The sequence below is a fragment of the Garra rufa genome, chromosome 18 (genome assembly GCF_049309525.1).
Source record: "Garra rufa chromosome 18, GarRuf1.0, whole genome shotgun sequence".
Taxonomy (NCBI): domain Eukaryota; kingdom Metazoa; phylum Chordata; class Actinopteri; order Cypriniformes; family Cyprinidae; genus Garra; species Garra rufa.
In genome coordinates this window covers 19004610-19017133 of record NC_133378.1, presented here as the reverse complement: position 1 = coordinate 19017133, position 12524 = coordinate 19004610, and the positions used below count along the sequence as shown (strand labels likewise).

The following is a 12524-nucleotide window of genomic DNA, read 5'->3' as shown; positions in this document are numbered from 1 at the left end:
AAAAAATTAAAATCGAGGGAAAGTCCATTTATTTTAATAATTTGTTTCAAATAGTGAAACTTTTATGTTATATTAGTTCACTACACACAAAGTGAAATATTTCAAGCCTTTATTTGTTTCAATTTTGATGATTATGGATTAAAGACAAAAAAAATCCAGTATTTTACAGAATTAGAATATTTCATGTAAGCAATATAAAAAAAAGATCTTAAACACATGTTAGCCTTCTGAAAAGTGTGTTAATGTACTGTATTATGTCTTCAGTACTTTGTTGGGCCTCCTTTTGCACTAATTCCAGCATCAAGGCGGCGTGGCATGGAGGCGATCAGCCTTTGACACAGTTGAGGTGTTATGGTAGCCCAAGTTGCTTTGATATTGGCCTTCAGCTCGTCTGCATTTCGGGGTCTCTGTTCCCTCATCTTCCTTTTGACAATACCCCATAGATTTTCAATGGGGTTTAAGTCAGGCGAGTTTGCCGGCCAATCAAGTACAGTTATTCCATGGCTATTAAACCAGGTATACTGGTAGTTTTGGCTTTGTGGGCAGGTGCCAAATCCTGCTGGAAAATAAAATCATCATCTCCAAAAAGCTTGTCGGCAGCAGGAAGCATGAAGTGCTCTAAAATTTCCTGGTAGACAGCTGCGTTGACTGTGGACTTGATAAAAGACAATGGACCGGCCCACACCAGCAGATGACATGGCTCCCCAAAACATCACTGACTGTGGAAACTTCACACTGGACCTTAAGCAGCTTGACTTTTGTGCCTCTCCGGTCTTTCTCCGGACTCTGGGACCTTGATTTCCAAATGAAATGCAAAATTTGCTTTCATCTGAAAACAGGACTTGGGACCACTGGGCAACAGATCAGTACTTTTTCTCCTTAGCCCAGCACAGACACTTCTGACGTTGTTTTTGGTTCAGGAGTGGCTTGACGCATAATCAAGCTTTTTGGAGATGATATTTTATTTTCCAGCAGGATTTGGCACCTGCCCACAAAGCCAAAACTAGCAGTACCTGGTTTAATAGCCACGGAAAAACTGTACTTGATTGGCCGGCAAACTCGCCTGACTTAAACCCCATTGAAAATCTATGGGGTATTGTCAAAAGGAAGATGAGGGAACAGAGACCCTGAAATGCAGACGAGCTGAAGGCAAATATAAAAGGCCCAACAAAGTACTGAGGACATAATACAGTACATTAACACACTTTTCAGAAGGCCAACATGTGTTTAAGATCCTTTTTTTTTATTGGTCACATGAAATATTCTAATTTTGTGAAATACTGGATTTGTTGTTGTTTTTTTGTCTTTAATCCATAATCATAAAAATTGAAACAAATAAAGGCTTGAAATATTTCACTTTGTGTGTAGTGAACTAATATAACATACAAGTTTAACTTTTTAAAACAAATTATTGAAATAAATGGACTTTCCCTCGATATTCTATTTTTTTGGCACATACCTGTAAATAAAAAATAACTTGCGTTCTCCATGGACTATTATTTTGAAATAGTGAACGTCAGGCGATTATAGTGGCACTGCTTGCAGCAGCAGTAACAACACACACCCCCATATAGTATCTGTGTTACTTCGTACTGATAAGTATTCCCTACTTATCAGTACGCGTTATTTAATATACATTTGACTGATAAATTGGTTTGTTTATCGCTCGTCCTGTAATGGAGGAACAGCTCACGAGAGAAGAAGCGTTGACACGGAAGGGCTTCAAACATGCGTGTCATATTATGCTGTACGGAGACTCTAGTGCCAAACTCTTCGGGAAAATCCCAATCAAACACATAGTACTGGTAAGGAAGAGTGCACTCAGTGTGACCTAACCTGCACTTCACATCTTTTTACCTTTATTTGAAGAGTGCGACTGCGACAGGTGCACTAACGCAGGAATTTCAAAATAATATGTAAATGAACGCCCTTGAACCTGAATTCAGATTACTGTCATTCAGATGCAGATGCGTTTTGATGGCTTGCTGGGTTTCCCAGGGGGGTGAGTTAATCTTTTTACAGGAATGAATAAACAAATAAATAAACTTTTCGTGAATAATAAGTTGCTAACAAACGAGCTGGCATTATTCATAGAGGCTGTTTTTTATTTTTGTTATCTGTAGATTGGTGAACCCCTCTAAGGAGACGCTGGAGGCGGGGCTTAGCAGAGAACTGCATGAGGAGGTGGGCGTGGCTGTGCATGTGGGCGTGGACAATCACATATGTTCCTGCCTTTCTTCATCCTGCTCTGAGCTCATCATGCATTTCTACATCAAGAAGATGACAGAGTCAGAGCTAAAGGAGCTTGAGAAAGCAGCTGTAACTACAGCCACAGATCATGGTTTCGAGGTTAATGGTTAAAGCTCTGTTTATTTTTTCATGTGTTTTCATGTGTGTAAATATACTTAGAAAATCTTATTATCTAACTTCTTTATCTGTCTCCAGGTATTAGGTATGGTTAGAGTGCCGCTCTACTTCCTAAGGAATGGAGGTGGTCTCCCCTATTTCCTGTCCCACTCATTCATCAGTAACTCTCGGGCCCAGCTGCTCTCTGCCCTGCAGCGCTGTAGGCTGCTGTCCCAGGGGGAGATAGAGAAGGCTGTGAGTCAGGCTGAGCAGATGAGACGCACACGCAGTGGTGATCCGCACTGACATCAGTTTACACAGCGGTGCCTTTTCACCCCTGGGCCACAGCTACATCACAGAAGCCCAACCCCTCTAGTGCCAGTAGAAACTCCCTCTTGTCCTCACCCTACCCTCAGTTCCTGATTCAACCATGTACAGCATGTACTCTCTGTAGATACCCTGTGTCTCAGAGGACTAGACCTGTTTAACAGGGCTTTAATTGTTTATCATACATTTGCTAACAATTCATGAATCTAAATTTACTTAATGATAATATTTTTACTTTATGTCAATATTTGCTGTACTAGTGCATCATTAGAGCAAATAATACTACTCAGGGGTGTTGCAATAATTATACCTCATAACAATTTAATTTATTATTAATATTAACGCGTATAATTTGCATATGCACATTAATAATTTATTATTTATGTACAAGTGCATAATAGACTTGTACGCCATACTGTTTGTTGAATTTATCCGATCTGTTTATGAGAGTTTGATATTTGCAAGATAAATTGTTTATGCTGGTTTGACTAATAAACAGCAATCTGCATAAAAGGCTATTTTTTTTAACAAATTTGTATCAAAGCTGAGTTTTTAATCATATCACACTTGCAGTACTTAGAATGACCACAGTGTTGCGCTGCCAAAGTACCATTTACAAGCCAGTCTTTATCTCTGGCTGTAAGTGCGTAATTTCTGGGCTACTTGCTTCTCTGAACAGAATTGTACAAAAAATTAAATATTCCTCCATCTGCCATTGGTTGGCAAACAGACAGTCCCACCTCCAAAAAACGCCATCGTTTGCACCAGTGTCGCAGAGTGCACAATCAGTTTTAATAGAGCTACATTGTTGACACTTTTTAGAGAAATTTACAAATGGCCTATTTATTGTCTTTTCACCTTTAAATTAGTGTTACATGAGAGAAAACTTTGCATAACATCCATCAACAAGTAAATGAGAGTGCCATTCGTTTTAACTCTCGTTTTAACTTCCCCTTTCTTATAGGAAACGGTTCCAGAGAATTCATGACTTTCAGAAACTATTACTCAGAGGTCTTTCTACGGCATGTCTAGCTCATATGATGGATTTTCGGTAATTCACTGTTGTCTTATATGATTATGTTAAGCAGTGTAGCAGTTTCTTGTAGCACGAAACTTTGCTGCCTGTTTTGTTATTACTTTATTTAAAGAAATACCTCACCGCTGGCAAGATGAGGTTTTAATAAAAGCTGACTGCAGCTTAATGCAATTTAAAAAAAAAAAAAGTACAGTAAAATCTTGGAGATATTTTGGTGAAAGTCACATGGAAATATTATGTTCATATACTAGTGACGCTGTAGCAATACAAAGCTGGTTGAAAATGGGTAAACTTTCCATTTAGGCATTTTTTTATTGTTTTTATTGTAAGTTTATCCATTTTCCCCCCATAAGAGCGGATGATGTTTGTACATTTTATGGGTCTGACTTCCAGTCTCATCCGCATCCAGCTATGTTTAGCTGTACAAAACAAGTAGTTTTACTGCTTGACATTGCACATTGGTGTGTCTTACCATATTATTTTGATGTATTATATCTTTCTCCCCCAGTCAGGTATTGTGCTGCAAACATCATTAACAGCTTTAACTTGTTAATTCAGGCCAATGACCATGCTATATGTGGGATAATGCATGGCTAGCTGTGCATTAAACGATTTTAATGCACTTTGAGGAGGAACCGCTTCACAGTTGGTGGTTCTTTGCCTCCATGTTGTGCAAAAAAAATCTTCCAATGTGCAGCTAGCCATGCATTATACCTTATTCAGTTGAGGTCAAAAGTTTACATACAACTTGCAGAATCTGCAAAAGGTTAATAATATTACCAAAATAAGAGAGACTATACAAAATGCATTTTGTTTTTCATTTAGTACTGACCTGAAAAAAGACTTTCACATATATAGACCATGAGAGAAAATAATGGTTGAATTAAGTTTTTTTTTTAAAGTTCAAATGAGTCCCTTGTTTGTCCTGAGCAGTTAAATTGCCCGCAGTTCTTCAAAAAAATCCTTCAGGTCCAACAAATTTTTGTGTATTTGAAGCTTTTCCAACAATGACTTTGATTTTGAGATCCATTTTTTCACTCTGAGGACAACTGAAGGACTCGTCTGCAACTATTACAAAAGGTTCAAAAGCTCACAGAATGTATGTAAACCTTTGAACAGGGTAATTTTCTTAAATTCAACTATTATTTTCCCTTGTGGACTATATGTGAAAGTTGTTTATGTGAAATATCTTATTCAGGTCAGTACTAAATAAAAATAAAATGCATTATGTATGATCCCTCCTATTTTGGTTAGATAATTAACATTTTGCAGATTCTGGTGTATGTAAACTTTTGACCTCAACTGTATACAACACTATATATTCTGAAAAAATTACAGCTAACTTCCAAAGAGATAAAAATACATGTCTAAATGTGCGAGACCAGTCTACTAGTGAAACTGTTTTGCATTTTCCCCATTTAATTGAAGTGAACAAAAAGATAATCCTAGTATTGGGTTTGTTCCTCTTTGGCTTTAATGGCAGCCACATTCAGATTTCATAAACAGAAACATGATTATCATGTTCTCTAGCATGATTTAAAAATGATCCAAAGAGCAAAAACAAAGAGGCACATGCTGCAATGTCACTAATTTACTTAAATATTAATTAAAGAGGTCATGACATGGATTTTTAAAAATTTTAATATGTTCCTTGAGGTTGACATGTAATGTTAATGAAGTTTTGTGCACAAAAAAATGAATATGTGAAAAAATTATTATTTTCAACCCTCATTCTGACCCTCCTACCTGTTTTAAGGGGCGTGTCCTTTGTAGCTTCTCAGTAATCGGCCACTGTTATGATTGTCTAACGTCACTGCACAGAAAACAGTATCAACACCCCCTCGCTATTGCATATGAGTGTTTTGACAACATTATAAAAAACACCATTTCCAGACAGAGCATTATGAAATAATTTACTTACCATTTGTGATGTAGCTGCACTGCAGTCAGATCTAGTACCGCTTCATCTTTCAACAAATGTTTCTTTGTGAACTCTCCATGACACTGTGCTTCGTTTACAAAACAAATGCTCCAAACAATCCTCAGACCCAATCTGTGACGTCATTAAAAATAAACTATCCACTTGATCCTTACGCTGGGATCCTTCTGATATCTGTACAAAGGCGCGAACGAGCTGTTTAAACCAAACGCATCAAAGTGAACTTTCTTTCACTTCATTTGTCCAATTGCAGACAGATTTAAGCTTGTGGACTGTGTCAGAAAGCGAACGTGCATCTGTATGCTGTATCCAGTGTAGACAAGATAGCGGCAGTGATTTTTCTATTAGCTTTTGACGTGACGCAACACTCGCATTCAGCATATGGTGAGAAGACGACTATTCGACGATGTGTTGCTCTGGAGGCAGTGTTTATGCAAAAGTTTGTGCTCAGGTGACGTCACCTTGCACCTCAGATCCAAACGAGCCGTTTTTGAAGCTTGATTAAATAAATGCTTTGTTTATAATGAGGAGGATGTTTTAATGGTAAAAAGATTTCCCTATTCATGATCTTTTCTGGTTTTACATTTTTCAGATAAACTTACTCTTGATTTCCAGGTTATAAAAATTGATTTTGAATCTCAGCATTTACAGTGTGGTTTCAGACTTTGAACCCTATGATCAATGCACACGTGTCTATGTGGTCGGTTTATGTCACTGCTGCATTCTGCAGTTCATCAGCATCTCTGAACAGCAGCTTTGTTGATGTGTTCATCAGACCACAGCAGGTGAAATCAGCTTTGTAATCACCACTCAGCGTTCATTTGCATCGCTGCATGTGCAGTTTTGAGTGTGTGAGCCTATGAGTACGTGTATGAAGCCAGAGACATGAAGTAGGTCAAAGCTGTGAGGACTGACTGACCAAGTGGAAACTGAACTGTCCCTAGGGAGGACGGGCCGGGGTAGTAAGGGTTGATGCGGGAAGAGGGGCAAGTGTAGAACCAATGGTATCAGCAGCTGCGCCGACAGTGTTAAACTGCTTATATGTTTGCTACCTGCCGGGCCCTATAAATCGCTTCTCATGTCGCACAAATCTGACAACCTGCTATAATGTTCACGTCACATTGATGTCCAAGTCGCATCATGGCTTCCCCCCAGCCCACCCTCACAGTGGAGTCGCCTTTCCAAGCACTCATGGGTGGGGTGATGCTTCCCGTAGACCATTCGTTTGCCACAAGGGAACTGGAGCATGTGCAACAATCCTTGTCATAGCTATTATATCCATAATTTTGTAAGTCTTTACTGAGCAGCTACACACATATATATTGTTTATGCTCACTGGACGCATATACGGTTTCATTATATGTGCACTCTGTTTAATAGTGCTGCCGCTGCACTGAATTTCTCTTTAGGGATCAATAATCATTAATCTTTTTATATCTGGTGAGATTGGGCGGCACTGCAGCTGGAGATGTTTTGTTCAGCTGTGTGTGTTTCTGTCTGGTTTTATGTGTAAATATATATATTATGTGTGTGTTTGTTTCACATTATAGGATTTAAGGGGCTTAATTTCTCTTTATTTGTCACATCCTGAGGATTTTACAGTGAGAGAATGAGAGCGAACACAAGGCTTAACATGAGAGAGGAAGGAAACAAGCACAGGAAAGATGGGGGAGGTGAAGAGGTTGAACTTCTCTTTGCACCTTACAAAACTCAGGACAGGAATCTTACTGTACAGTCGGCCAGAAATATTATTTAGTAGATTTCAAACCACAAAATGTTAACTATTACATTGCTACATTCATGTTTCATTACATTGCTTATTTTAGATGTTAAAGGGGTAGTTTACCCAAATATAGAAACTCTATCATTTACAGTTTTTTACAATCGTTTTTGCACTAATAACAGAACCGTAATGTCATTTTTCAAAACTCTAGACACATAATACACAACCAATGATCAAAATGCACATTTTTCAAACCACTTAACACATTTTTCAAATGCTTGGATACAATACACATAAGCCAAAGATAATTTGTTCATTGAACTTAAATCACCTGTTCAAAATGACACAACTTAACATCAAAGTATTACTATTTCAAAATGCAACTCACACATTACATCTGAGTTGAGTGTGCATACATTTCATTACAAAGATTGAACTATCAGTTGATACATCTGCTTAAAATGATAAGTAACTGTTGCATTACCCTTGAAGCATAGCTTTTATGGAAAATAGTGCATGTTTCAGGATAGATCATTTGACACCAGTTACCGCAGAATATGACCCAGATGGACTACACTACATGCTCAGAAAAAAAGGAACAAAACTATACCTTTTAGGGTACAAGTAGCTGTAGCTGTCACTGGGGTGTTACCAAGGGTACAATTTTTTGGGTACATAATTGTACAATAAGGACCCATTGTGTACCTTTAAAGGTACCTTTATATGTTTTGTTGCCCAGGAACAAAATTTTACCTCTGCAGTACCTTTTTTTTTAACTGTGTATCTATAGATGTCATATTTCATTCTTTATCAGATATTGTTTCTATGGCCCTATGTACCTCTTTTACAGAACACATTTTCATATTCAACATTACTGAATGCAAGATGTAATTTTTATGTTATTGCTTTTGGGCTTTTAATGAGTTAATGGCTACCCTGGTAAAAAAAAAAAAAAAAGAAGAAGAAGAAGAATGTGTAAAGAATGTTGGTACACAAATTAGCCCTGCTGAAAAAAAAAAACAAACATCCAAAACCAGCCTAGGCTGTTTGGCTGTTTTTAGCTGGTCATAGCTGGTCAGCAGGCTGGTTTTAGAGGGGTATTGGCCACTTTTCTGTCTGGTCAGGCTAGGAAACCACCAGCTAAAACCAGCCTGATCAGGCTGGGAGACCAGCTAAAACCAGCTAAGACCAGCCAACCAGCCTAGGCTGGTTTTAGCAGTTTTTTTTCAGCAGGGTACAGTATACTGTAAACTGTATTCTGTACCCTGCTGAAAAAAAAAACAGCTAAAACTTTGAATCTAAATTTTTCCTTTAGAAAACCTATGCTGAGATTTATTTTATCAGTAAATTCCACATTACAGTATTTCAATGATACCACTGTGTCTGTACTGTTCTCAGTCTAAAGTAAAAAAATGAAACCTGAATCACATATTTTGTGCAACTATATTTAATGATTGTACTAGCAAAAACACATTGAAACTATGGGTAACTTGTGTATGGGTGATCTAAAGTAATGTTCCTATAATATTTCATAATACATTCGTTTTTTGAAACAATGCTTCTGCTAATGCAAGGCTTCTTTAAAGATATGAACGCAATATGCAAAGTTTTGAACACTGGACAGCCTGTGTTACAAATAATGACTGTTTTGAGTTTTGTATCTAGAGTTTTGAAAAGTGACATTAAGGTTCAGTTATTAGTGCAAAAACGATTGTAAAAAACTGTATTCACTCTCATGTGGTTCCAAAACCATGACTTTCTTTCTTTTTCATCTGTTGAACATAAAAGCAGATATTCTAAGAAATACCTCAGCATTTTTTGTCCATACAGTGGAAGTCAATCCCCAGATAGCACATGTACATCTGCAAGATGTCTGTTAAAGATCTTAAAGATCATAAACATCTTAAAGACATCTAACATACGTCTATTTGACATCTAAACCCATAGACATATTGCAGATGAGCAAACACTCTAAAAATGTCTTGCAGATGTATATGTAGACGTCAAATAGACGTCTCTGTGAGGTACATGTGTTATCAGGGAACTGTTTGATTACCAACAGTCTTCAAATTGTGTTTTTTTTTGTTCAAAGCCATACCCAGATTGCACACGTACATCTGCAAGATGTATAAGATCACTTGATCTGGTAAGCAGCTACTGTGTACAAACATCTGAGATGTCTGTAGTTTTACGTACATTCTAAATCATAAACATCTTAAAGACATCTAATAGCATGTCAAATGTAGATGTCAAATATCTGGGATAATACCCTGATAGCACACGTACATCACAGAGATGTCTATTTGACATCTGCAAGACATATCTGCATATTTTTTAGTGTTTGCTCATCTGCAATACGTCTGTAGGACGTTTCCTATCAGATGTCAAGTAGACGTCTATTTGATATCTTTAAGATGTTTATGATTTAGAATGTATAGATGTCTGTCAGATGTTTGTACACAGAAGATGCTTTCCAGATCAAGTGATCTTTAACAGACATCTTGCAGATGAGCAAACACTCCAAAAAAATACGTCTTCCAGATGTAAATGCAGATGTCAAATAGATGTCTCCGAGATGTACAGTGCCACTCTTAGCAGCAACAACTGCAATCAAGTGTTTGCGATAACTTGCAATGAGTCTGTTACAGCGCTGTGCAGGAATTTTGGCCCACTCATCTTGGCAGAATTGTTGTAATTCAGCCACATTGGAGTGTTTTCGAGCATGAACCGCCTTTTTAAGGTCATGCCACAGCATCTCAATAGGATTCAGGTCAGGACTTTGACTAGGCCACTCCAAAGTCTTCATTTTGTTTTTCTTCAGCCATTCAGAGGTGGATTTGCTGGTGTGTTTTGGATCATTGTCCTGCTGCAGAACCCAAGTTCGCTTCAGCTTGACTTTTTTTTTTTTACACAGGGCCATGTGGGTTTGGATTTTGTTTGATGATCTGAAACACTGAAGTGTGACAAACATGCAAAAAAAAAAAAAAAAAAAGGAAGGGGACCAACACTTTTTCACACCACTGTATGTGTGCTATCAGGGATCTGGGTACATTCTAAATGATAAATCCTAAAGACATCTAATAGACGCCTTTTTGACATCTGATAGGAAGACATATTGCAGATGAGCAAACAAAATATGTCTTGCAGATGTAAATGCAGACATCAAATAGACATCTCTGTGATGTATGTGTGCTATCAGGGATACTAGTTTGCAACAACACAAGGTTATCAGTAAGTAAATAATGACAGAATTTACATTTTTTGGATGAACTATCCCATTTGGTCTTCTCATTTACTTAACTAAATGTGTTTTCATGCATATGCAAATAACGCTGGTATTTTTATATAACAGTGAAAAAATAAAACAGCCTCTTCTAAATTCATTAGCGAAGCATATTTATGTTTCAAGAACAAATGTAATAATTCTGGCACATTCATAAGTCACGACCCACACACAAACACTCCTCAGTATCCTTTTAGCATCAGAAGCTGTTGCTGTCTCGAGTATGAGACTGAGTAAATTGGCGGTTTTGTGGGCACCATTTCCTGTGAGGTGCGAACTCATCTGAAAACGTGTTATGCCCTGCTCTTATTGTATGCATAACAATAATGAATCTAATGAGCTACACAAACATTTTCACATGCAATGCATACTAGATGTGACAGATAAGTAGCAACAGTCAAACAGAACGACGTGTTGCGTTTAAAAGCAAGGTGCAGCACAGTGGAGTGGAATTGCAAACGTTTATGAAAGTTGAACAACGGTCCCTGTTTATAGCCTACAGAAAAACAACGCGTTCTGTGTAAACCGGCCATGACAGTGCCAGCAGGTGTACGTGTGTGTACAAAAGCATCGGCCATTGTTTGTTTATCACCCAGCTATTGCTATTACCCATTCAATTCCTTTTAGATTGACATGAGTAACAGTTTTATAGCTCATCTGCAAGAACATTAAATAGATTCACGACTGTACATTAATCCTGAACGCGTGAGTGTGCGCAGAGAAAGGGGGGCTGGTAGTCCGAAAGCACAATGCAAGGTCATAAGAGAAGCATTTCATGGCCACAGAGAGGGAGAGAGAGGGAATATTAGGAACGAGAGATCGAGCAAAACGGGAGGGGGGAAAGTCTAAGAGAACAAGACAGCATATTCATATCCATCCCTGTATTTATAGTAAGCCTGCGGGGAGGGGGCGAAGGGGCGTGGCTTCGGTTATGACTTTCTCTCTGATTGCCTGAGAGCTGAGGAGAGAGAAAGAGGAGGCTGTGTTTCAGCATGCGAGTGTGTGTGTGCATGTGTGTGTGAACCAAAGAAGGGAGCTGTTTTCTAGCATGCATGCTTGTGTGTGTGTTTCCACCTTATTTTGAATGCGCTCCCTGAGAGAGAGAGTCATGTGTGTAGAATGTGTCAGAGGGGGTGAAATCAAACTGGCTGCATGAAATCTGTGTGACTCAAACACAGTGTTCTCTGTGTCCAGCGAGAGGGAAGGAGAGACAGAATCTAGGAGAATGAGGTACGTCTTTCTTTATTATAAATATGACTATAAATTCACTCTCAGCATGACCGCTTGTATGTTTATGTGTTCTCACTCCACCTTCTCACTCACACACGCAGTGGAGGCTCACTGACATGTTTGTGCGAGCATTTCTTAAATGCATGCATTATCTATTAAATAGGATGAGTGTGTGCGCGTGTTTTTGGCAGATGCGTCCATCACGTTCAAGCATAGGCTGCGTGCTTTTGCATACATGACTGATTGTGCGCATGAATGCCACACAAGCCGCTTCCTCTGTCTGTGTGTCTCAGCATTGATTGTTATCAGGGTGTCCGTCCCACCTCTTTGCTTCATTCTTCCACCTCATCACCTCCCCTCTCACCTCCTCTACCTCTGTGGTGTTGTCATTTGGCGGAGGGTTTCCCTCTGTTTGTGTCTCTCTCTCTTCCTCTTACACAATCTTCTGCCTTTCATTTTAACACTTCTGATCACCCTTAAAGAAATAGTACACGTTGAAATACATTTTTTGTCATTGTTTACTCTTCCTCATGACCTGTATGAGTTCTAACATAAAAGGAGATGTTTGGTGGAGTGTTCACGCTGCTCTTTTCCACACAGTGAATGGTGGTCAGGCTTTAAGTCTGAAGAAAAAGTGGTC

The 12524-nt window shown here is 38.5% G+C and overlaps 2 protein-coding genes across 4 annotated transcripts in view; both read left to right on the top strand.

Annotated features, from left to right (window-relative positions):
- Nucleotides 1-1552: 1552 nt before the first annotated feature.
- Nucleotides 1553-3181, top strand: LOC141291565 (U8 snoRNA-decapping enzyme). Its single transcript, XM_073823720.1, has 4 exons — nucleotides 1553-1805; nucleotides 1962-2002; nucleotides 2124-2349; nucleotides 2446-3181. Exons 1-4 carry the CDS (start codon nucleotides 1677-1679, stop codon nucleotides 2650-2652), a joined length of 603 nt encoding a protein of 200 aa, XP_073679821.1. The 5' UTR covers nucleotides 1553-1676; the 3' UTR covers nucleotides 2653-3181.
- Nucleotides 3182-11647: 8466 nt separating this feature from the next.
- arhgap4b (Rho GTPase activating protein 4b) overlaps nucleotides 11648-12524 on the top strand; it is a 44123-nt gene continuing 43246 nt past the window's right edge. For all 3 annotated transcript variants that reach the window (XM_073822887.1, XM_073822886.1, XM_073822885.1), the window contains exon 1: nucleotides 11648-11884. The gene's annotated coding sequence lies outside the window, so the exon portion shown is untranslated. The remainder of the gene's footprint in view (nucleotides 11885-12524) is intronic.

Bases quoted from the DNA above. Each gene is read 5' to 3' on its own strand.
- LOC141291565 (XM_073823720.1), top strand. From the start codon at position 1,677: ATGGAGGAACAGCTCACGAGAGAAGAAGCGTTGACACGGAAGGGCTTC. The intron at 2,003-2,123 runs GTGAGTTAATCT...TGTTATCTGTAG, and splicing joins TTGCTGGGTTTCCCAGGGGG to ATTGGTGAACCCCTCTAAGG. The intron at 2,350-2,445 runs GTTAATGGTTAA...ATCTGTCTCCAG, and splicing joins CCACAGATCATGGTTTCGAG to GTATTAGGTATGGTTAGAGT.